General features: G+C 41.8%; 1 protein-coding gene across 2 annotated transcripts in view; it reads right to left on the reverse strand.

The window, feature by feature from the left end:
• Positions 1-1882: 1882 nt before the first annotated feature.
• Positions 1883-23565, reverse strand: part of LOC147018060 (filamin-A-like) — a 42729-nt gene continuing 21046 nt past the window's right edge. For both annotated transcript variants that reach the window (XM_085897355.1, XM_085897354.1), the window contains 8 exons: positions 23180-23446; positions 22940-23077; positions 22585-22700; positions 21869-22001; positions 21409-21585; positions 13685-13903; positions 3327-3542; positions 1883-2566 (listed from right to left, as the gene is read on the reverse strand). In XM_085897355.1, the coding sequence (XP_085753481.1) occupies positions 2379-2566; positions 3327-3542; positions 13685-13903; positions 21409-21585; positions 21869-22001; positions 22585-22700; positions 22940-23077; positions 23180-23446 (1454 nt within the window). In that variant the 3' untranslated portion in view covers positions 1883-2378. The remainder of the gene's footprint in view (positions 2567-3326; positions 3543-13684; positions 13904-21408; positions 21586-21868; positions 22002-22584; positions 22701-22939; positions 23078-23179; positions 23447-23565) is intronic.

Below are 23565 nucleotides of genomic sequence, written 5' to 3' on the forward strand. Positions count from 1 at the left end.
TGGCTGTGCCACTGATGCAATGCCCTCTGCTGGTTAGGGCAGGAATTTGGAATTTGTTTTGGGTGCCTGCGATAGCTCACCCACTCTTCTCGAAGGATATTGTGGGATCTTTTACGTCCACTAAAGAATGCTGGCAGATGGGACGTCCAGTTTAACGTCCCTCTGAGGGACAGCATACACATTGAATCACCCTGCATGTGAAACACTGGGTTGACAGTTTATAGCTCGGTTGGGATTCAAATCCAGGCTACATAGATAAGAAGTGAGTGAAGCACATCAACAGCGGTGAACCTCCAAAAAAAGGGTTTTTTATCTGCAGCCTTTCCACTTATTACTCTCGCCGAAGGAGAGAGGATTGCATTTGTGTCCATTTGTTTGTTTGCACAGAGCTATTTTTCTCAACAACCACTCGTCAATGAGACAATTTTCAACATTGGTGTGACTCCTCCTGTGGAATGTTGTAATCATAATTATAATGTCATAGGTCACATGGTGTAGCAGCCATGTTGAGAAAAAAAAAATAAAATAAAAAAAAAAAAACTTTGGACCTCAATCTCTGAAACCACACAAAGGAAAAAAATAAAACTTGGCACATAGCAAGTACTGATGGGGAATGCGATTTTTTTAAATGACGTCATAGGTGCCTTCGTTATGACGTCATAATTGCACATGTAGAATGCTCCATCTGATCAGTATGAAAATGGACCACAATTATTATTTTTTTTTGACGTCAGTCACATCATTCGTCAACCATATTGTTTTAGAAAAACAAACAAACAAACAAAAAAAAAAACTTCAAAATCTTTTCTCAAATGTCTGAACAAATCGAGGCGAAACTTTACACATATGCCCGCCTATCCATGAGGAACAAAAGGTTCACAGATGTCATAGGTCATATGGTGTGGCAGCCATGTTGAGAAAAAAAAAAAAAAAAAAAAAAAAAAAAAAAAAAACTTTGGACCTCAATCTCTGAAACCACACCAAGGAAAAATTTAAAACTTGGCACAAGGCAAGTACTCATGGGGAATGCGATTTTTAAAATTACATCATCGGTGCCTTCGTTATGACGTCATAATTGCACTTGTAGAATGCTCCATCTGATCAGTATGAAAATCTGAGTCATCTCGGGATAAAATGGTCCACAATTTTTTTTTGACGTCCGTCACATCATTCGTTAACCATATTGTTTTAGAAAAACAAACAAACAAACAAACAAAAAACTTCAAATCTTTTCTGAAATGTCTGAACAAATCGAGGCGAAACTTTACACATATGACTGCCTATCCATGAGGAACAAAAGGTTCACAGATGTCATTGGTCACTTGGTTTGGCAGCCAAATTGGATTTAACCCAACATAAAAATCTTCTCCTCCAGAACAGCTGGACAGATTGAGGGGAAACTTCACACAAATGTTCCCCAAGGCATGCGTGTACTAGGCTTGAAAAAAATAATTAAGTCACATGTTTTGGCATCCATATTGGATTTAAGAAAAATATTAAATGTTTTCTCTGGAACCGCTTAATCAATAAACGTGAAACTTCACAATTTGAGATGGCTATACGGTTGGAATTTACTATCCATTTACTGCACCTTTTCTAAAGTGGCAATATATATATATATATATATATATATATATATATATATATATATATATATATATATATATATATATATATATATATATATATATATATATATATATATATATATATATATCTGTTATTGAGCTTCCCATCAATTTTTCCCCACTTTAATACATGAAGCAAAGAAAAATCTAAATGTTATTTCCCAGGCACAGAGATAACTAACAAATTATCACGTTGGATGGAGAAAATATTCAATTTTGGAGAAACGATCTCGATCTGCTGGTAAGACGGCATGTTTTAGATTCGCAAACTTTATTGTGTGAAAACATCCCAGTACATTGCAATGACAAGTTAATGCAAAGATGAGGTGCGATCTTCTAACATGAAGTCACAACCTTGCAGACAGTGAATGGTAACAAAAGCCAGTGATCACGCATGCTGTACTTTACTACATGTGAATGTTTTCCTCCTTTGACAACTCAACCAATCAAGCTGCAGCGTTTAATCCATTTGGCTTGGATTTGACACCAACGTTAAACCTCGTACAAAAAGGAAAAGGTTTATCAAGGGGGTTGGGGATGAAGAGAGAAAACAAACGTCGAGTTAATTGGCTGATAGAAAGTTGAAGGATAACATGGGACAAAGTTAGAAAATGAGGAGGTTGAGGGTTCGAAAAGGGTGGAGCTAAAACGGGAAGATAAGTGAAGGGTGAGGCTATAATAGGTGTGAAAAGCAGGTCTAGAGCTGAGGAATGGCTGAGGAATGTTGCAAGCCCATCTCTCAGCGAGATATTAAGGTACTGTTACGTGAAATGGGCTTCCAGGCACGTGATCATCACCCCACTTGACAATCATAACATAGTCTCCTCGCTCTTTCACCGTATAAGTCACAGAATAGTGGCGATTTCCTGTGTGCTTCACGTACACCTCCTCGCATGGTGTGTGAGGTCCATGTACTCCGACCAGCAACATGTTGGTTCCTAAAGAAAGTTCACAACTGATTTGATGCATTTCAGAATCAACGTGGAACGGGGCAAAACACAAGTTTATTTTTAACAATGTACGGAGGAGAATGTGTGACCAAACATGTACTGTGGAGTTATTGCATGTAAAGAACCGTAATAAGATCAAAATAAATTATAAAAAGGTTGGTTTATTATTCATACAGTCCTTTATCTGCACAATTATCGAAGCAATGATACCCCGAGCATTATAACAATTTTTCTGACTCAAAATCAGAAATTTACTTTTTCATTTTAGTGTACATTAATGGCCTCGAACTTTAAATCTTCAAATACTTGAGATGCTAACATAACAGCATGAGGAAAACTACAAGGGGTGACTTATTTATTGGATATGAAATACGTTGAAATTTTGACATTTCCTCTGCATGGCCCAGGCCCTTCCGCTCTTGAAGATATATCTCTTAAAAAGCCTCCAAAACCTAATTTCTTCCCCCTTTTCTTCTTTCTCTCGATCTATACAGCTTTCTACATCCTTTGCATCATACTATAATTCGCCGCCCATCCATTTGTCTGTCTGTCTGTTCCCAGGTACCGCAAAAACGGCTGAACAGATTGCAACCAATTTTTGGGTGTGTAATCCTGGGACACCTTGGAGTAAAATAGGTATAAATATAATAACATGACCCCCTTGATGGCTCCCGTAGGGAGCGGGTGCTTCTCGTGTCGATAATAGATAGATGTGCTCAATCCCATATGGGAAAATAATCCATCATACCTGCATTGCTGCAATCCACAGTAAAATTGTTCTTCTGTCCTGAGAAGGCCCGTGTAAGACCTGGGCCTCGAGGGACAACTTTTGAAGCATCAGAGGAAAAACGAGGTCCTACAGGGCAGGGAGCAGACGAGAGTCCTGCACTGCTGGAGCGAGCGACTGGATCTACGAGCATGGATGACATCTCGTGCAGACTGTGGCCTCCAGCCAGTCGTGTTCCTGCACAGGAGAGGAAGTTTTTAGGATGATGGTTTGCAAATCAAGTTTAAATGGACGTTGCTCTCATAATCTTGCAGTGATATATAATGCATATACTCGTTTATATTTTTAGCTATACAAGATTGAGGATCATGAAAGAATGAGTTGACAGGGTGAAAGGCAAAATTACAATGTGAATATTTGGAATCAAGCTGAGGAATGAACGAAAGAAAAAAAAAAAAAACCACGACAAGGGCACTTTGTAGAGTGCATACCTCCGCCACAAAATGCCCGATCTATGAGAACATATCGGCCCAATACATTTTTGAAATACCATGCTCTATATCGTTTTTTTGGGCCCACTCTCAATGGTGAAGAATCACTTCAGAAATTAAATAATTATCTCATCCGGATCCAGATTCGGATTTTCACAGAAATTGAATCAATTCTTCATTGTAACACACTCAACATGTCCACCAAGTTTCATACAAATCCGTCCACAACTTTTTGAGATATCGTGCTATATATTGTTTTTGGCCCTATGTCTCAAAGGTGAAGAATCACTTTAAGAATTCTAGTAGTCGGATCCGGATCCAGATCCAGATATTCACCAAAATCTAATCGGTTCATCCTTGTCACACACCGAACCTGTCCACAAAATTTTTAATATGTACTGCACACAGACAGACAGACAGAGACAAATAAGAAGACGACGTAATGCAGAGCACGAAACTTGCAAAATCCATCAAATAAATTTGACCTCAAAAATATTTGGTGGTTGAATTCAGAAAACTCATGTGAAAATCCTTTCAAATTTCTAGTCGATCGGATGAAAATTGAGGATTTTAGAAATTTGACGCATTTGTGGACCTTTGGCCTTTGTTGACTTTTTGACCTCAAAAACAATAGGCTTCTTCCTTCTGACAAACTCTACCGTGTGGTGAAGTTTCGTGAAGATTGGTTTGAAATTGTGACCTGAAGGTGATTGACAGACAGACAGAATAACAAAATCGACGAAACAATATGCTAAAATTTTTTAGATTTTACAAGTAACAAACAGAGAGGGGTGAAAACAAAACCTCCTTCATCTTCGGTGGTGGAGGTAAAAACAAGAGGGGAGAGGAAAAGGGGTAGGAGGAGGAGGAGGACAGGAGAAGAGGAAAAGGGTTAGGAGGAGGAGAGAGGAGGAGGAGGAGGGGGGGGGGGAGAAGAGGAAAAGGGGTGGGAGGAGGAGAAGAAGAAGAAGAATGGGGGGGAGAAGCAGAACGGGGGGATGGAGAAGAAGAAGAGGAGGGGGAGGAGGAGAAGAGGAAAGTGGGGAGGGGGAGGAGGTGGAGAAAAGGAAAGTGGGGAGGGGGGAGGAGAAGACGAGGAAAGTGTGGAGGGGGGAGGAGAAGAGGAAAGTGGGGGAGGGTGGGGAGGAGGAGAAGAGGAAAGTGGGGAGGGGGGGAGGAGCAGAAGAGGAAAGTGGGGAGGAGGCGAGTTTCTGGAATATACACCCCCTCCCCATCCCTTCACTCTCTTCAAATGGCATCACAGTGGACCCCGTACATGAGAAGGCTGAATGCCTCGATTCTATGTTTGCTTCCAAGTATTGTGCCCCCAACTCGCTTTCCGTAACCACCATCCCTCATCGCACACAACTGCTCCTGGACTCTGGTTACCAGGAAATTATCTACCTTCTCCGGTGCAAAAGCCTGTGATTCTGCAACTGGAGTGGACAGCATTAGCTCATGTGTCCTAAAAACCTGTTCTGCTGTTCTTGTACATCCTGTTTCTGCTCTTTTCACCCTCCCATTTGTCCTACATCATCTTCCATCTCCTTTGAAATCAGCCATCACCGCATGACATAAAAAGGTGGAAACAGCGATCCCCTTAACTTCAGACATATTAGCTTATTTCCAAGCCTCGTGTTGGCTTTGCAGTTAGGGTGGCTGACTTGTGATCATAGGGTCCTGAGTTCAAGCCCCGTTGGCCACTGAATTAATTACCAGGTGGGGTTGACTCAGCCCGTCATCCTTCTGAGGTCAGCAAAATGAATACCAGTGTACTAGTTATAGGGACACTGCATCAGCGGCATCCCTAACCAATGATGCAACCAGCAGTCATAAGGTTGCATTCGAAAGAGAGAGGGGGCATTTTTCAATTCAGCAAGGTCACGGAATCAATCATCGCAAATGACATAAAATCATTACTTTTCTCCAACGGCTTCATCTCAAATCACCAATTTAGGTTCAGCCACGATATTGGACATGCTGCTTCTGCTCTCTCAACAATGGATGGAATCCCTCATTGTCAGACATGATACAAGGGCTGTCTCTTGAGAAATATCTCGAGCTTTCAATAAAGTCTGGTAACTCGCCTTTCTCTCATCTCTCTGTGTACAGCATCCAAGGCCAACTCCACACTTAGCAAACTTCCTCTACTCATAGCCAAGATTTGGCTCAACAGAGTCCTTTCATATCCTCTCTCTCTCTATTACGGCTGGAGTGGCCTCAGGCTGTGTTCTGGGCCCAGTCCAATTCCGAATCTTCATTAATGATGTCTTTGACTGGAAAATCCCCTTTATTTGCTGATGATTCCACCTTCTGCTGTGACATCCCTTGATCATCCTTCGGACAGCCAGGCTGCAGTCTCTTCCCTCTCTTCAGACCTTGACAAAAATCACAAGCTGGTCAAACACTTGGAATATGTCATTCAATTCTTCCAAAACTCACACTCACTCTCTCTGAAAGGACCATCTGGAAAAATCCCTCACCCCTCCCCCAACATTCTCAACAATCCTCTTGAAGTTCAATCACTGAAACTCCTGGGTCTCCCTATCAGCCATGATCATTATTGGCCAGATTTCGAAGTTGGCCTGTAAAGCCAGTTGCCAACTGGGCATCCTGCATTGCACAAAGTCCTTCCTTGGCACACCTGAACTCTCCACCTACAAGGCCTCCATTCGCAGCTTGATGGAGTGCCATTTTCTCATCTCGGCTGGCACTCCTTCCTCACACCTTGCTATGCTCAATACTCTGGAAACCAAGGCCTTCAAGATTATTGGGATCTCCCACGATGAAGCCAAGCCTATGAGCCTATCACTTTCTCATCACAGACAGGTCGGTGATCTGTCTTCTACCTACTCCTTTCTGGTCTTGCACTCTGCTCTTTCCATGCTTTGCCCCCCCCCCATTCCTCCTCCCCCCTCCAGGTTTCTGCAGGGCATGTGGTCAAGCAACCCCCTTCTGGTTAAACTCCCAAAATCCTGAATCACTGCTCCTCTTTTTTTTCCCACCTGTGGAACCAACTTCCACATTTGCTTCAATATCAGTCTTCCCTCTCAGTCTTAAAGACAGCTGTTTACCACCATCTCAGATCACCTCCCCTCCCATCCAAAACCATGATCTTTTCTATCCCCTTTAACCCAACACCCTTCCAAATTTCCAGTTTTTTTTCCTTCCTGAGAGTTTGCTTCAAAATATCCATATTGTCAACCCGATGCATCCTCCCTTACCCCTCTTCCCCCACCACATCCATTGTTTAAAAGAGTACACCAAGTCTACCTCTATTTTGTCATTCAACTCTGCTGTTGGTGTTTCCCCCTTTCTACTGTTGTGTCCCGATTAATTAATCGTTTTAGATCTTCCAGGAGCCTTGACTCTGAAAAAAAAAAAAAAAATTAAAAAACAAGGAAAGGGGGGAGGAGGAGGAGGAGGAGGAGGAGGAGGAGGAGGAGGAGGAGGGGGAAAAGAGGAAAGAAAAGGGAGGAGAAGGGAAGGGGAGGGTACAATAACCAGTAAGTCAGAGGGTTGGATTTGGTCAGGTAAATAGCAGTAGAAAGGAGTAAAAGTATGGGTGGGGTTGTTATAAGGTTGGAGTGCATCACCTGTATGAAGCCATGAAGGGAAGAGTGGGATTGAACAGCCTCAGGAAGGTAGTTCCTCACACGTGAAAAACAAGTAAAAAGACAAAATGTCATAGTCCCCGTTGTTGTAGTGATTTTGCTGTATAGAGTTAAAGGGTTAGCCCATATTTATGTGAAACTAAAATGGCCGCCAGTCTACCAGTCGACCATCTTTGATCAGATCAGAAAATAAAGTGAGGTGCACATGTATGCCATCATGAACTGTGCTTGTGCCACGTCTTAACAATCAGACCATGCACGTCTGAGAAATTGATGGGGACACATTTAAGTAAGAAAATGGCCGCCAGTTGGCCATCTTGGATGTGACCGATAAACAATGAGGTGCATATGTAAGCCATCATTCATTGTTCGTGAAGTTTGAACATTGGTAAATGGTTGTCTGAGAAATGGTTGAGGACGTGTTCAACATCAGGTTAAAAAAAAAAAAAAAACTAAAATGGCCGCCAGTCGGCTATCTTGGATCTGAACTCGAAAAAAATGATGTGCAGATGTACGCCATCACGTGTTGTCTTTTTGCCAAGTACGAATAAAATCAGTCCATACAAGTCAGAGATATGGTTGCGGTCGAGATCAAACCCATAAGCCCCCATTTTGGATGAAGTCCAACAGGGGCTAATGATAGATGAACAACAGTGTGGAAGGGTGCAGTGAACCTGCATTTTGGAAGTTTAATCAGTAGTAGTTCACTGAAAGTACCTGGAGGAGTTGGGGGAGGTCAGAGGGCTGAGAGCAGGAGAAGCTAAACTTGAGTCTGATGTGAGAGCAACAGCCATTGTGCTTCTGACTCATCACTGGAGATTGCAAAAAACATGGAGTGCTCTGGATTCCAGGGATTCCAGGAGAGTCAGATGTAATGCTGGGTCCCTGCCCAAAGGGGAGAGCAGTACTCCATTGAGCAATCGGCAGTGAGCAGTTCTGATTTGTCAACTACATACTTGAAATGGAGAATGCCTCACTTGTGCCTGGCTTTGGGGGCCAACTTTTCAATATGTTCAGCCCAGGAGATATCATGGCTGATGGGTGAGGCCGAGAAGTTCAAGAGACTGTACAAGAGACAAGATACTTTCCATGGAACTAGGTAGTTGGGTTTATTTTATGATCCTTCAGGAACAACAGGGTGAGAATGAAATTTTCCAGCATCAAGACATGTTCACTTGTCAGATCAATATCAAATAAATTCAAGATCAGCAGAGTGACACAGGTACTGCCTGTCAGTGTGATGAGTATGGGGTGAGGGAGAGTGGGAGAGAGGGGGAGAGCGAAGGGTGGAGAGGTGTTATCTGCAAAAACAGATTGTTTTTTCAGAGCATCAGAAATTGGTTATCGAGATGAGGAAATAATACTGGCCTCAAGACTCTGCCTTGAAGCACTTTAACCTCCAATGGGAGAGGATTGTTCCATTCATAGCAACACATTAACTGTGCAAGAGCCCAGTGTAGGCTTTACAGTGAGGGTGGCCGACTTAAGATCTTAGGGTCTTGAGTTCAAGCCCGTGTTAACCATTGAATTAACACCAGGTGGGTTGACTCAGCCTGTCATCCTTCTGAAGTCGGCGAAATGAGTACCAGTGTGCTGGTAACGGGGCATTTCATCAGCAGCATAGCCACAACCCCAGAAAATGATGCAGCCAAGAGCTTCATATGAATAAATAAACAAACAGTCATAGACTGGTACTTACGAAAGTCATCTTGACCTCTGATGTTGTCTAATAAAAGCTATCTCTAGAGAAGGTAGCGACGCAAACCAGAAGTTTCTACGATGATTCTGTACCAAACCATCAAAAATCGAATGTTTGACCTCACTGTGACCTTGACCGTTGACCGATTTTGACCAAAATCTAATCAGCGCTAGCCATCATGCTCCTGAATCACGTGGTGTAATTTGACATTGGCAGCTTCTTCCGTTCGAGTTATCTGTACCAAACCATCAAAAATCGAATATTTGACCTCAGTGACCTTGACCGTTGACCGATTTTGATCAAAATCTAATCAGCGCTAGCCATTACCCTCGTGAATCACGTGGGGTAATTTGACATTGGTAGCTTCTTCCGTTCTCGAGTTATCATGCCTACAAACAAACAAACAAACAAACAAAAACGGAAGTCATCAATATACTTACGAAATCTTTAGATTTCGTAAGTAACAAGCAAACACACAAACAAGCAGTCATAGACTGGTACTTACGAAATCGTCAACTTGACCTCTGACCTTGTCGAATAAAAGCTGTCTCGAAAGAAGGTAGCGACGCAAACCAGAAGTTTCTACGATGATTCTGTACCAAACCATCAAAAATAGTCACGTCGACGGAAGCAAAAATCTCCATTTCTCCACGCAATTATTTAATATTATTTTATTAATGTCACAAAACCGTAATAGTCGGCCATCCACCAACAATCTTTACATAATCCAACGGCGTAGCGAGTCAGGCATGCAACAATAACCTTTATTCGGATAAAAATGACTTTTAAACACCATCTTTATCGAAAACACAGTCAGCGCACACACGCAAAACCATACGTGACTCGACGCATCTGCTCGAGCGCGCTGCACCACGTTACGACCCGTGACGCGCGAGTGAAATATTTTACATACAATCTCAAAACGTCTCCAAAACATCCGATTTTTACCAGAATTTCGAAAACCGAGTTTTAAGCGTCCTAAGCGATTGCAAAAACCGAAGACGAAATGAAAATCGAAGTTAAAACAAACTCATAACGTCGAGCGAAGCAAAAAATACTCCATTTATCCACATGAATTTACGGAATTATGTTTGACCTCACTGTGACCTTGACCTTTGACCGATTTTGACCAAAATCTAATCAGCACTAGCCATCACCCTCCTGAATCACGTGGTGTAATTTGACATTGGTAGCTTCTTCCGTTCTCGAGTTATCGTGCCTAAAAACAAACAAACAAACTAATAAACAAACAAACAAACAAACAGAAATGGAAGGCATCAATATACTTATGAAATCTTAAGATTTCGTAAGTAGTAAACCAATGTCACCCACAGGGTGACCTGTATCTTGCCAAAAGGTGACCACGTGTGACTTCTTTAAGGTCACACTGAGGTGAACACAGCTGCTATCCACCAGGAGCGACTCCTTGAGGAATATCTGCCTACGAGAGATTCCGATGAGAATCGTTCTACAGAGCAACCATGAAAAATATGCATTTGCCTCATAACGTCACCAAATGACGTCATAATGTCTCAAGCTTGACATATCTAGAAAGCACTCAGAGGTGTTCAATTTGAGGTACTACACGATATGGTTCCTAAAACTTAAAAATTTGACCGTGGGGTCAAATATGTTTGACCTTAGGCGCGAACCATGAAGGTCAAGGCACATCGCCACCAAAAATTAATCAGCTGAGCGCCAGACCATGAACTATATTCCCATGAAGGTTGAAGATGATCCGATCAAAATTACTCAAAAAAATAAGGGTTTCGTCGACTCCCCTGATTTGCGACAAAGTGACCTTGACCTTTGACCTTCAAAATTTTATGCGCTGAAAGGGGATCTCTATAGGCCTCTGATATGCGAAGTTACAAAAATTTCCAATGATAACTGTGCTCTGCAGAGTGATTTATACATGATTACAGACCAATATATATATATATATATATATATATATATATATATATATATATATATATATATATATATATATATATATATATATATATATATATATATATATATATATATATATATATATATATACATATATATATATATATATATATACATATATATATATATATATATATATATATATATATATATATATATATATATATATATATATATATATACATATATATATATACATATATATATACATATATATATACATATATATATATATATATACATATATATATACATATACATATATATATATATATATATACATATATATATATACATATACATATATATATATATATATATACATATATATATACATATACATATATATACATATATATACATACATATACATATATACATATATACATATATATACATACATATACATATATACATATATACATACATATATACATATACATATATATATATATATATACATATATACATACATATACATATACATATATATATATACATATATATATATATATATATATATATATATATATATATATATATATATATATATATATATATATATATATGAAGGTCAAGGCCAATCGCCACCAAAAATTAATCAGGTGAGCGCCAAACCATGAACTATATTCCCATGAAGTTTGAAGACTATCCGATCAAAATTACTCAAAAAATAAGGGTTTCGTCGACTCCCCTGATTTGCGCCAAAGTGACCTTGACCTTCAAAATTTTGTGCACTGAAAGGGACCTCCTATAGGCCTCTGATATGCGAAGTTACAAAAATTTCCGATGATAACTGTGCTCTGCAGAATTTTTTATACGTGATTACAGACAAACAAAGAAACAACAAAAAAAAAATACAAGCTGACAAACATATCTTGCAAAAACTTCGTTTTGGCAAGATAAACAGAAACGGAACTGATTAATATACTTCGATTTCGTAAGTAACAAACAAACAAACAAACAGAGGACGGAAGTCATCAATATACTTACGAAATGTTTAGATTTCGTAAGTAACAAACAGAACGGAACCGATCAATATACTTCGATTTCTTAAGTAATAATTGTGCAGGCAGAGGAAGTCAGAAATCCCAGTCAGGTGGCGGCCTTGTATGCCAGAGTTCACAAGCTCAACAAGCAGAGAAGGCTGCTTGAGATATGTAAACAGAGACAGTCCTGACCTCTCCTTTGAGATATTGGGTCTCTAACAGTTTGGGTTATATCCAGGTGCAGTACACATCGAGTCAAGTGACCTGGACATAACCCAAACTGTTGGTTAGGGATCGAGTTTGAAAATAGGCAAGACTGTCGGGAACAATCATGGATTCCATCTTTTAATGGCAAGTAAGCTTACTGACCTGCGCTGAAGATCTGCCTTTGCACCCTTCTTGTGAATGAGAGCGATGTGATGTGGACAGACTTCCAGGCACATCGGAGGTGGTCAAAGAAGAATAGGTTCAAGAGAGTACACAAAACAGAAGCAAGAGCAGCATTTGAGAACATGGGTACTGATGCCATTGCTCATGAATAGTTGAGGCTGGCCAGAACTTCCTCGACCTTCACGAGTATGAAAGAGTCAAGAAAGCAGTGGGTGTTTGAGCGTAAGATGGGGAATGGGCGGATGGGTTTGGGAACACGAGATTGAGCTAAACATTTGCCTTGTCTTATGTGGAGTCTGATGTGAGGCCATTTGAAGTGAGGGAGGGTTGAAGGGGAAGCATACACTTGAGATGGATTTGAAAAGTCACCAGGACTGAGCAAGTTGAATAGTTGGAGAGTTCAACTATGATGTTTTCTGGCTTTTTCTAAGGATGGACACTCATGATGCATGCTTCGTGGAGTGAACCAAAGTTGCCCTCGGTCGGTTATGCCTTCCATGTTGAGAAAGCAAGTTACTCGACCACAACTGCTTCTTTTATATATTTAGTGTACCAATGTCATGAGGATGAATACGATGGCCACAGATGGGATGCGACAAACTGGTGCATGATGATGAATCAACATCAGATGCTATGATGGAGATGGCAGCCCATTCCTTTTGTGAAAGGACAGATTGTAGTCTCTGCGAGTTGGCCTGTGCAACCAACCAAGTTATTTGGTGTTCAACTTCCACTCCAACGGCAGCCAGATATATAAGCTTCAACAAGAAAGTGATCAGAGGAGGAAAGTGAGAGGTTGGATGGAAAGTTGGTCATTACCAGGTGCAGAAAGGAGAACATTCCAGTTGTACAAATCTGGCTTGGGAAATTTGAGGCCCCGCGAGGAGGAGTGATGCAAGGGACCCATCGGCCATTTTGGAGTTAATGCCATACAGCACTATTTTAACCCTTCCCCTATCATCATCATATCATTAAAAAAAATGTCGCTTACATCACTCCTCCTCGCGGGGCCTCATTTACAGATGGGTTCAAACCCACATCAATACCATGGCTGGTTGTTGCAAAGCTAAAACCCAGTGAGATGGCATGCTGGCACTTGAAATTTCCACACTTGAGGAATAGAGAGAACTGGGAAGGATGTTAACAAGTTGATCCATTTTAGGAAGTTAATAAAGTTGAAAACCTGCAACTTATTTTAATCCAAAGCTAATATATGACATGGCATTAGTCGAGGCCTTACCTGTAACTTTGGCTTTAAATGGGCTTCCTACAATATGATAAGGCCCTCCAAACTTGATGGAGATGAGATAACTGCCTGGTGCCATTGGCACATATGTTACTCGATAGCCCTCTGGCACCTCGACACAGTCCATCTTAACCTTGGATGGCCCATCAATAGTGACAGAGAGGGTTCCTGGTCCTGTTCTGCTTGTGTCAACAGTGAACTCTGCAGTCGCACCTGGGGCAGAAACAAGAGTATAGGCCTGCATTTTAAGATTTTTTTTCTTCTATAATCTGTAACATGAAACAATACAATACAAGGCCAGTAACAAAAATAATACACATCAAAATATATAAAAGCCCTGTGTATTTATTTCTCCATCATGCTGGAAGTGACCTCATGTTCCTGGAAGTGACGGCACATTCGTCACTGAAAGGGAGCACAGGCAACATCAGTGTTTGCACCATTTGCCATTTTGTTTTCATTCAGTAAAGGTGAATTTATGTCGTTCAAAACTTTTACTACGAATCTGAATTTGGGTTCATTGCATGACCATGCCCATTGTTCTCACCCACAACGCTGGAGTTGAGACGTAAGTAATTTTACTCAGTCATTTGAAATCGAGTTTTCATTTTGATAATAAATATATTTCGAAAATGATCTTACTTTTCTTTCTTGAACAAAAGTGAATTCACAAGCCGAAGAGATATTCTTTATAACTGTGCTGTGATAGTGGTGATTGGGAAGGAGGGGGGGGGACGGGGCGTCATTGTGACAGGCTTTATACGAGTATATAATACTGTCGTGTCCACTGCGGTTAACACCGACCTGGACGGATAGCCAAGCAACCTAAATCCTTGGAGATTATGGCACGTGCAGGATGGAAGACGGCGGAGCACATGTTTATCCTCGAACCCACAACGAACAAACAAACACAAGGAAATTCAACAAACAATGGTTTAATAAACATAAATCAAAGAGTTATAAATGAAGATTCATCAAAGCGCGAGGTAATGAAAAGTGAGGCAAACTAAAGCCTAATTTGAGACGTCTCCACTCAGTCACAAAAACAAACAAGGGGATAGATGAAAAACAAAAATCCTCCCTTTATGCCGGTACTCAGTTTTATATCCAGAGATGACCCACAGCTCCCTCTAAGTTCCAGGCACACACGCACGCACGCACGCACGCACACTTGGTGTGTGGAGCTTTCTCCTTGATCATACAAGGTGATTGCTGAGGCTCCGAGATAAGGCCAAGAGAATGCTCCTCTTCTCTCCTTCTAAAACGGTACAAACTTCACGACCCAGCCGAACAGTCAATGGCTAGCGTCTTGCTCCAGCACGCGAGCAAATTCAAACACGAACAACGAGAATCGTGCTGCAATTTCATCGTGCTGAGAGGGACCAGAGCCTTACTCTTTGCTTACAACCACCCTCTTGTCTCTCGAGCACCTTCTCCTTCTAAAGTCATCCCGACCAATCATCAACCTCAGGGGGTGTGGCTTGCCGTTAGGAAGCCAGGAAGATGGGGTTTTTGCCCGCTTGGAAACTTGGAAACGTTTGGCTTTGTTGTTGTTGTTGTTGGTGTAAGAACATGTAGTTCTTTTATTTCTGCCTTTGTAAATGCAAAAACATAGGAAAATGTCACAGGGGGGCAATCACATGCTGGGAGAAACTAGCCTTAAAACTTACCAAGATAACACAGCACCACCCCGATGTGGTTACACATAAACAGGCCTAAGCTGACTGTTTTCCCAACTTAATTTACATCGACATGTCTCCTACTTGTCCACGGACCATGCTATACTGTACAATCCCATCTTTGCTATGAAATTTTTCCATCTACCCCAAAAACATAACAATACACTTGTTTGCCCGTTCATTTGTGTGCAACACTCTTCCAGGCTTTGCCCCTCAGCGCAGACTGACTCATATTCTGTGTCGTTAGTTTACAGCCTCAAAAACAGCAGAACCCCCCCCCCCCCACAAGGAAGGAGAAAGCAAGTTCTTGTGATTGTGAATGCAGGTAAGAAATGCACCGAAAATGGCAATCTTGTGAAGCTTTAAACCACAAAAGCACACTCTAAACCATAAATAAACCATATAAACCGCTCGAAACCACAAAAGCAGCTAGTACTGAGAGAAGCTGCGAGAAGCTGAATGGAGAGTCCAATAAGCACGCAGCTACACCTGGTCACAAGGTGATAAAGGCCGAAAGGTGGGGAAGCAAAGCAATAATCACCACTGCAGTCAACACATTTCTGCCAATGTTCATGTAGTTTTGTGATGCAATCATGTTAGAACTGTGCGTTCAGCCGACAGAACCGGTACTTCACAGCAGCCTTGATATCATCTTTGGGGAAGAGATGAAAATCTGATGGAGCATGCTGTACGATAGTGAAACAGGTGACAAATTGCTTCAGTTATTCCGCAAGGCCCACAGGCCGCCAAAACAGCGTCTCGCAACCAGTCACATCCCCAATGGACACCCTGAAGCACCAGACACCAGGAATGGGATCCGGAGAGCAAGGAGAATGGCGCAGAAGCCCCATGGGATGTGGAGGCAAGAGTCACCACAAGGCATGCAGTACATGGAGTGAAGAGGCTCGTTGGATAGCGGAAACACGGGCTGCCATGAAGCCCCACAATTCGAGGCCAACAGGTTATCCAGGTGTCATTTTGGTCATCTCCAGCGGATATATATGAAGATAAATGAATATTTTTTTTTCCATGAAGGCTGAGTTAGGCACAATAGAGTGATAAAAATAATAATAATAATAATAAAATCCAACAAAATATTTTGTGCCTGAAACACCACGTCACTCACCGATCTATCTCTGAAAGTTTGCCGAAGATCTTTTGGCCATCTCTGAGGAAAATTGTGACACAGCAGAAACATCTCTCGTATAGGAAAGATACTGATAAGCAATGTTTGTTTCTTGTCCTTCCCACCCCTTTCTTTAAGGGACTGTGTTTTTCCGACCGGCATGTCCAGCCTTGTGTGCAGTTCAGATTTGGAAATGGTAAATAATGGCGCGAGTAATACTGTAGCCATTCTAAAATAGGCAAGAAAACCTGAGAACCGAGTTGAACCAAGGGCTATCGCCCCTCACCATTTTCGACGCACCTCCAAATGAGCCTCAGAGGAACAACAGGAAGTCAACAACTGAAAACAGAGCACCAACGGTGCATCGCAGCAATGTGCCAAAGAGATATTTGAGGCTTCAAGAGCAGACAATCAATCAATCCATCGGGACCATACTCTGTGCAGAGCATTGGTGTTGTCTAAGCAGTCTCCTTGGCTATCGGGCACGATCCTGGACGGGCCACCACTCTGACACAGGATACCAGCAAGCTGGCACTCATTTTGCCGACCTCAGAAGGACGACAGGCAGAGTCAACCCCACCTGGTATTAATTCAATAGCCAAGGGATATTTGAACTCAGGATCTTAGGATCCTAAGCCCACCACCCTAACCATTATGCAAACACCAGGCATGCAAGAGCTGATGGACACGCGGATAACAGCACTTCCAAGTGGAAATGAGTCAAGAACAGCAAGGGAGCATGAGAACAGAAGACAGGAGGAAGAGGCCACAGCACTGCTGAGAAAGAATGAGTGACGAACAACTTGAGTACATGGGAGCTGAACAGAGGGGACAGCAAAGCCTGAGACAAATAGTTCAATTGTCAGGACAACAATAATGAACCACCTTACAATCTTGGCCAGATGACTAACATGTCAACACTGTGGTGCACTCCAATTTCCTGATGAAAGCTTGAACTGTTGCCACAATGGAGACGTTGCCTATTCCAGTCGCCTCTTGGTCAAAAAGCACTTTTCAGTGATGATTCCTCTCAAGTAAATAACTTCAGAACCAACATATGCAATTACAACAATGCTTTTTCATTTGCTTCCTTTGGGGCTCAAACTGGTTTTGCATGTAGGGTGAGATATCAACGTGTGTGCCACCCCTCTGATGGACATTAACCCTCTGGAGCCCACGAAATGTTCTGGGTGAACAAAAAATTAACCCCTGGGGCTCTAGAGGGTTAAACTAGGTGTTCTGTCTGCAAGTATTACGTTTTGGCTGCATTACCTCAAATGGCTGCAGAGCTGACACTGCACGCGAAAAGGCTGAATACCTAAACTCAGTGTTTGCTTCTCAATCTTGTGTCCCAAACTCATTGCTTTCTGTATCCACCTTATCCAGTCACACCCAGCTGTTCCTGAACTCCCTGTAAATTTCTCCCAACAAGGCGAGTTTGTTGTCGAACCTCAACTCTGATTCTGCAACCCGTCCAGACGGCATCAGCACTCTTGTCCTAAAAAACCTGCTCTGCTGCTCTTGCTCACCCTCACTCTGTTATACTCACCCTCCCATTTGCTCAAGGTCACCTGCCTTCTGCTGGGAAATCAGCAAACATTACCACTCTGCATAAAAAAGGTGCAAAAACAGATCCCTGTAACTTCAGACCAATCAGCCTTCTCTCAATTACCACCAAGGTCATGGAATCCATCATCGCTTCTGACATTAAATCCTTCCTCTTCTCCAATGGCCTGATTTCAGATCATAAATTTGGATTTAGACCAGGCCACTCAACCCTGAACATGCTACTTCTGCTTTGCCAACAATGGATGGAGGTCCTCAATGCCAGACATGAGATCAGAGCCATCCCCCGAGACATATTGCGAGCTTTTGATACAGTCTGGCATCCCGCCCTGCTCATCAAACTGTCTTCTTATGGTATCCAATGCAATCTCCACTCATGGCTCACGGACTTCCTCTCCTGTCACAGTCAACGCGTGGCTCTTGATGGAGTTCTCTCATCTCTTCCAATCCAGGCTGGAGTTCAAGGCAGTGTTTTAGGCCCTGTGCTTTTTCTGGTTTTCATCAATAATCTCTTTGCTGACGACTCCACCCTCTACTGTACGATCTCTCATCCCTCTGATCGGCAGGCAGCAACCTCTTCACTCTCTGCAGACCTGGATAAAATCACAACCTGGTCAAACATGTGGAACATGTCTTTCAATCCTGACAAATCTCACACTCTCACTACGTCTCTCTGAAAGGACCATCTGGAAACCCACACCCCCCTCCCAACACCTACTTTCTCAACAATTTCCCTTGAAGAAGTCCTATCATTCAAGCTTTTGGGTCTCACTATCTGCTATGATCTTTCCTGGAAAAGCCACATCTCCAAGCTGGCTTCCAAAGCCAGTTGCCGACTGGCATCCTCCATTGTGCAAAGTCCTTCCTTAGCACAGTTGAGCTTCGTACAATTTTCAAAGCTTTCATCCAGTCTGATGGAGTACTGCTCTCATCTCCTGAGTGGTGCTCCTGCCTCACACCGAGCTCGACTTCACCCTGTGGAAACCAAGGCTTTTAGGATCATTACTGCCTCCCGCATAAGATCATTTTAGGATTTAGGATCAGAAGGCAGAAACTTTTGGAGACGCACATGTGGGCAACTCCTTCCCCCTATGTTGCGACATTGACATGGCACATGCAGTAATTTTCACAATATATATCTTAATTCATTTCCTTGTCAAGCTGCTGACTCCTGATTTACCCATCAACTTACCCTTGTCCTCTGCTAAAAATAAAAATAAAAAATAACTGCTTTAATGAATGTGCTTACCTTACTTATAGTTTCATTGTGATCCTTTTTCAAGTGTCCTCATATTTCAAATTATTTTATATAAATGTCAGATGTAAAATCTCAGCGTCATTTTCCAGTTGCATTTAAAAAAAAACAACAAAGTTTTCTTCTTTCTAAGTGCTCTGATGTTTATAGCCGATTGCCCATGCTGCATAGGACAAAAACGTAAGAGCAGGCATGTGTGTATGCATATGCACAAACCCACTTGTCCCCACTCCTACCCAAGATATCAGAAGTTACAAGAGCAAGAATTGCTTTGCAATACATGTCCCATCCATCCAATGGGACCATACTCTGTGCAGAGCGTTGGTGCTGCCTAAGCAATCTCCATGACTATTGGGCACAATCTTGGACGGGTCGTCACTCCGACACAGTATACCAGCAAGCTGGCACTCATTTTTGCCGATCTCGGAAGGATGACAGGCAGAGTCAACCCAACCTGGTATTAATTCAACAGCAATGTGGGATCCTCAAATCCCAAGCACACCACTCTAGCCAACACCAGGCAATTGTCCCCAACCGGTCCCAATGAACGTTCGAGAGATAAAAATTAGATTGTATTTAATGCACACTTGAGCTGATAACAGAACCAAAATGGAGAACAAGAAGCTCTCTAACCGTGTTTGGGTCTATTCAGCAAAAATAAAAGGAAAAGCAATTTGCATTAACTGATATATTTTGTAAACTCGAAAGCAATAAAGAAAGACAACTCGAATAACAAACGGCAAATAAGAATTAGTTTGCTTTAACGCATGCTCAAGCCGATACCGGAAGCACAATGAAGAAGAAGAAACTCTAACCCACCACGTTTCGTTCGTTTCATGGCTTTGCCCATTTCATATTAAACAAGAGCTCAAGTGAGCAAAATATATGCCCGAACAAGAAGGTATATACAGAATTGTGCTACTACATGGAAAACAGCATCCTGGCTGCCATGGCAACCACTTTAGATGACGAACGTATGTCGCGACACACCGTCTCTATAGTCTGTACTTATGTACAAAATATGAAATGTGAAAGTTGAAAACTTTGGGAGTTACAGTGCAGACAGGAATGGACGGGCGGACGGAGACAGACAGACAGACACAGATGGACAACCGGTATCACATAATACGCCCCGACATATATATATATATATATATATATATATATATATATATATATATATATATATATATATATATATATATATATATATATATATATATATATATATATATATATATATATATATATATATATATATATATATATATATATATATATATATATATATATATATATATATATATATATATATCGGGCATATAAAAATAACCCAATGTACGTGCATGAAACAAAAACATGTGTACGTCTTATGTGGATATATAATACATCGTGGTTATATACCTGGGATTATTCAAATTGCACTGGGCCATGGACTCACACCCACGCCTCTGGCCTGAGGTCTGCCAATCTGTGCTGCTTCATGCAATGGGAACATGATTTTATTGGGGTGTAGTGAAGTGAGCTGTCCAGCCAATGGGTGTAAAGCATTGGGGTGGAGTTAGGGCAGCTGAAAACTGACCCATTATCATGTGATCTTTTCCATGCCCAAAAAGGGTATACCTCTGAAAAATTGACGAAACACCCTGAAACTCGAACTTATTCTACAACTTATCATAATAAAGCCATATACCAACTTTCATTTGAATATGTTAAAGGGTTATGGGGGAGAGGGGGTGCAGGGGGGGGGGGGTTGGAGCCTGAAAAACCACAGGTGGGACGGATGGACGGACAGAAGGAGAGAAAACCTATAGTTCCCTCCAGTGAAACCAGTAGGAGACTAATAACCCATGCCACTCCCCTGACATTTCTGATTAGGTATGGATCATCGGTGTACATCAAGTGCTTATTGTTTGATTGGCTCACAGACATTTCCTATATATTGATGCCAATTATATATTCAGATGCACAAGGTTTACAAACATCTAAGATTAAAATTATTAACTCAAATTAATGTTGCTTCAGCAGCAGGAGCAAAAACCAAGATGTAAACACTACACTCTATCATGTAATGCTTGGTGTCTCAACCCACCTGTGGTGCCTCCCTCAAGACCCAGCCCATATGCCAGGACCTGTCCAGGATCCCCAGAATGCCCTGGTTCTCCAACACGCACACGGAATGGACTGCCAGGAATGTGACTTCCATTGAATTTCACAGCGAGTGTATGCTCGCCATTTTCCCGGGGTATGAACCGCACTGCATATTTGTCTCCAAGAGTGGCCAGTATCACAAGGAAGGAAAAGAGACGAAGGCACAGTTGAAAACATCCCATATAGTTCACATAAATTAAGACTTAAGGCAGAGTTTTGGATTTTTCTTTAAATGGATTAATTCCAGGCTAACTCAACCAAACAGTAGGATCACATCAACATTTGTTTAAAAAAAATGATTCAAGAACAGCAAGACAGCATTTTATGAAAAAAATATAAAGATTAAAAAAATTAAAATGAAATAGGATATTAAAAAAACAAAAACAAAACCAAAAACTTACCATGTTCGAGCTCGGATACGTGGCACTCTTCTATAGCTCCTGAAGGTGCGTGGACTTTTGCATCAATGAGACCTTTTGCACCATTGAGGTGAACTGCAAATGATGCTGGATAGTTGACCTTTAACCCCGATTCCTATTGGGTAAAAAGCCAGAGTAGTTTCCAACAACTTTAGCAAAAGTTTATCAGCAGTTATTTTTTTCCCCACCATTGTGTTTTTGATGAAGTTGCTACTCTTGTGCATTGTATTGAAACTGGAAACTTCAACCATGTGGTCCAATAAACGAAAGTCTAGCATCGAATATTGTTTGTATACCAGAGCCCAATCACCCGCCTCGGCCTGAGACACCAGAGAAGCGTTTGCAAGCAGCACAAATCACCAGATTCTCCCTCGATACATCCAGAAAACCCTGTCTCCCAACCCTCATTCACCTGCCAAATCCCATCCATGGAAGAGCAAGAAGCAAAAAGTGAAAGAGGTAGAGGATAACAAAGAATTGTCTCCTCGTTGGAGAAGTACTGCAAGCTTTTAATTTTCTCCAGAAGATAAAAAAAAAAGAAGAGAAATGATACTTTGCACATTGGCTGTGGAACTGCAACAAACAAAAGCCAGCTAAGAGGATGAGGCAGGTGAGGAGGTTTTGTTTTGGGTATTTTGTGCTGGGCTAGGCGGCAATGTGGTATGCCGAGCCACACAAACGCTCCTCTTGTGCCTCACCTGAAGGCTGGCGACGGTGAGGAGTCGTGCGTCGTCGGAGCAGGCGACGGCCGGCACTAGGAAGGGGCTTTCAGGAATATGATCATCATTGAACTTCACCGACACCTCATAGTCACCTGTGTGCAAGGAAAGTAGGGATTTGGCAAAGTGTTAACAATAAGACAATCTTCTTCAAAAACTGAAATGTTCCATAAGAACTGTCAAAGTTTGAAAAGACCTGTACATTTATACTTTTTGAAAAAGCACAAAGTTAAAATCGACGGTATTGTTGCCAACAAAATTTTCACCCAGTTTTTACCCCTAAAAACCACCTTTTACTCTCATGACCCCACATTTTACCCTTACAACCACCCACCTGGTTCTTCAACAACATAGGAGACCCCACAGGAACCATCCTTGCGATCCTCAAATGAAATGTCCGCCTTGCTCGGACCCTCGACAGCGATAGACAAACCACCTGCCCCAGCCTCCCTCGTCCAAATGCTGAATTCAGCTACAAAATAATATCGTGGTAGGAGCATAAGGACAGTTTGTGAGGAAGAGTACATGAAAGATTAAGTATAACAGGGTATAGGAAAACTTTTGCCATACTTACCAGGTATTCCCGTTTCCACATGCTCCAGTCCTGGACCACCAGCACGCACTTTGTGGGGTCCTCCTTCACCCATTGGTCCAACAGTGAATTGGAAGGGACTGCCTGGGACGTGCCTGTCACGATACTTGACGCTAACAGAGTGTGGGCCGATTTCAACCGGAACGAAGCGGACACCGTAAGTTCCATCACCACCATCCTTAATCTCGGCTGGTTGTACATGCCCTGATGGGCTTGTCACTTCTGCTGACAGGTCCGCCTTGTCGATTTCTGGTACAAGCAAACATGAAGCAAAACAATCATCTTACGTAATATTAACTGTCTGGACTTTCAGCGTTTCATTCTGCTCCTTGGACAATTTATCCTGAATGTTTTTTATGTACACATTT

Source organism: Eptatretus burgeri, chromosome 10 (assembly GCF_056783735.1).
Source record: "Eptatretus burgeri isolate ZD-2024b chromosome 10, Ebu_testis_v1, whole genome shotgun sequence".
NCBI classification, from domain to species: Eukaryota; Metazoa; Chordata; class Myxini; order Myxiniformes; family Myxinidae; genus Eptatretus; species Eptatretus burgeri.